A 1,038-nucleotide genomic window follows, 5' to 3' on the forward strand; every position below is an offset into this window, starting at 1 on the left:
GAAGCCCCCTTGTGTTTCAGGGTCCCATGGGGGCTGCAGCCATCAGCCTCATACACCAGCTGGCGGTGGACAGAGCCGCGGTCTGAGCGGTCACTCAGGTCCACGGAGCTGTCACTAGGAGGCTCAATGGTAAGCAGGGGAAGATGGGCAGCTCGTAGTCGGAAATCCCGGCACTCTAAGCACCCAGGACCCCTGCGAGAGCCTTCCTCACGGCTACCATCTTCCCGGGTCCCTGCTAGCACTGGTGGAGGAACTGGTGGGAGAGGGGCTGGTGCCCAAAACTCAGGGCGACCCTGAGATTGGGGCTCTGTGCTAGGTAGTCGCTCAGGGGATGGTGGGGGAACAGGGTCATCCAGGTAGAGGGGAAGATCACTGAAGGACGTGGCTGAGCTGTCCTCTTGCTGTTCCTTGGACTCCCGCTTCTCCAGTTGGGCTGCCCCTGGCTCCTCAGACATGGGCCCTGATGGATGGCAGTTCAGAGCCTCGTCGATGGACTCAGCCAGAGACTTAACCTAGGTAGTAGGAAAGGGGAGGAAGGAAAGGAAAGAAAGATGAAGGGAGGAATTGTGGAAGGGTGGGAGTGAGGGAAGTGAGGGAGGAAGGAAAAAGAGGGAATCTTCTTGGTAGGTTAGCCAAGAAAGTAGGTGACCCTCCCCCACCCTAGCAAGTTCTCTGAGGTCAATAAAATATCTCCCAGGGAGCCATTGTGAGCTCACAGTAGCTGGGACTAATGCCTACCAGCTCCCTCTATCAGTACCCCAGTACAAGGGCATCTTCAAAAAGTTCACAGAAAATGAGTATTATGAGAAAACTATTCATGGAACTCAAAACATTTTGACACCAAGATGAACTTGCACATTAATGTCACTTCCCCACAAACTTTTTGAAGTCCCTTCATACCATTTTTGTGTCTATCTATCTATCTATCTATATATATATTTTTTTTTTTTTGGAGAAGTTTTTGCTATAGGGGGTATGCGCTCACCAGACAGACAGAGACAGAGAGACAGAAAGCGAGAAATCACCCCCCAGGGGGGA

General features: G+C 52.2%; 1 protein-coding gene across 1 annotated transcript in view; it reads right to left on the reverse strand.

Moving 5' to 3' along the window:
* The window catches only part of LOC102488968 (IQ motif and SEC7 domain-containing protein 2), a 103,751-nt gene that overhangs the window by 18,734 nt on the left and 83,979 nt on the right, over positions 1-1,038 (reverse strand). Inside the window, 1 exon segment of the mRNA XM_027768956.1 lies at positions 1-512. Within this exon segment, the coding sequence (XP_027624757.1) occupies positions 1-512 (512 nt within the window).

The sequence above is a fragment of the Tupaia chinensis genome, unplaced genomic scaffold (genome assembly GCF_000334495.1).
Source record: "Tupaia chinensis unplaced genomic scaffold, TupChi_1.0 Scaffold148091_1, whole genome shotgun sequence".
In the NCBI taxonomy this organism is placed as follows: domain Eukaryota; kingdom Metazoa; phylum Chordata; class Mammalia; order Scandentia; family Tupaiidae; genus Tupaia; species Tupaia belangeri.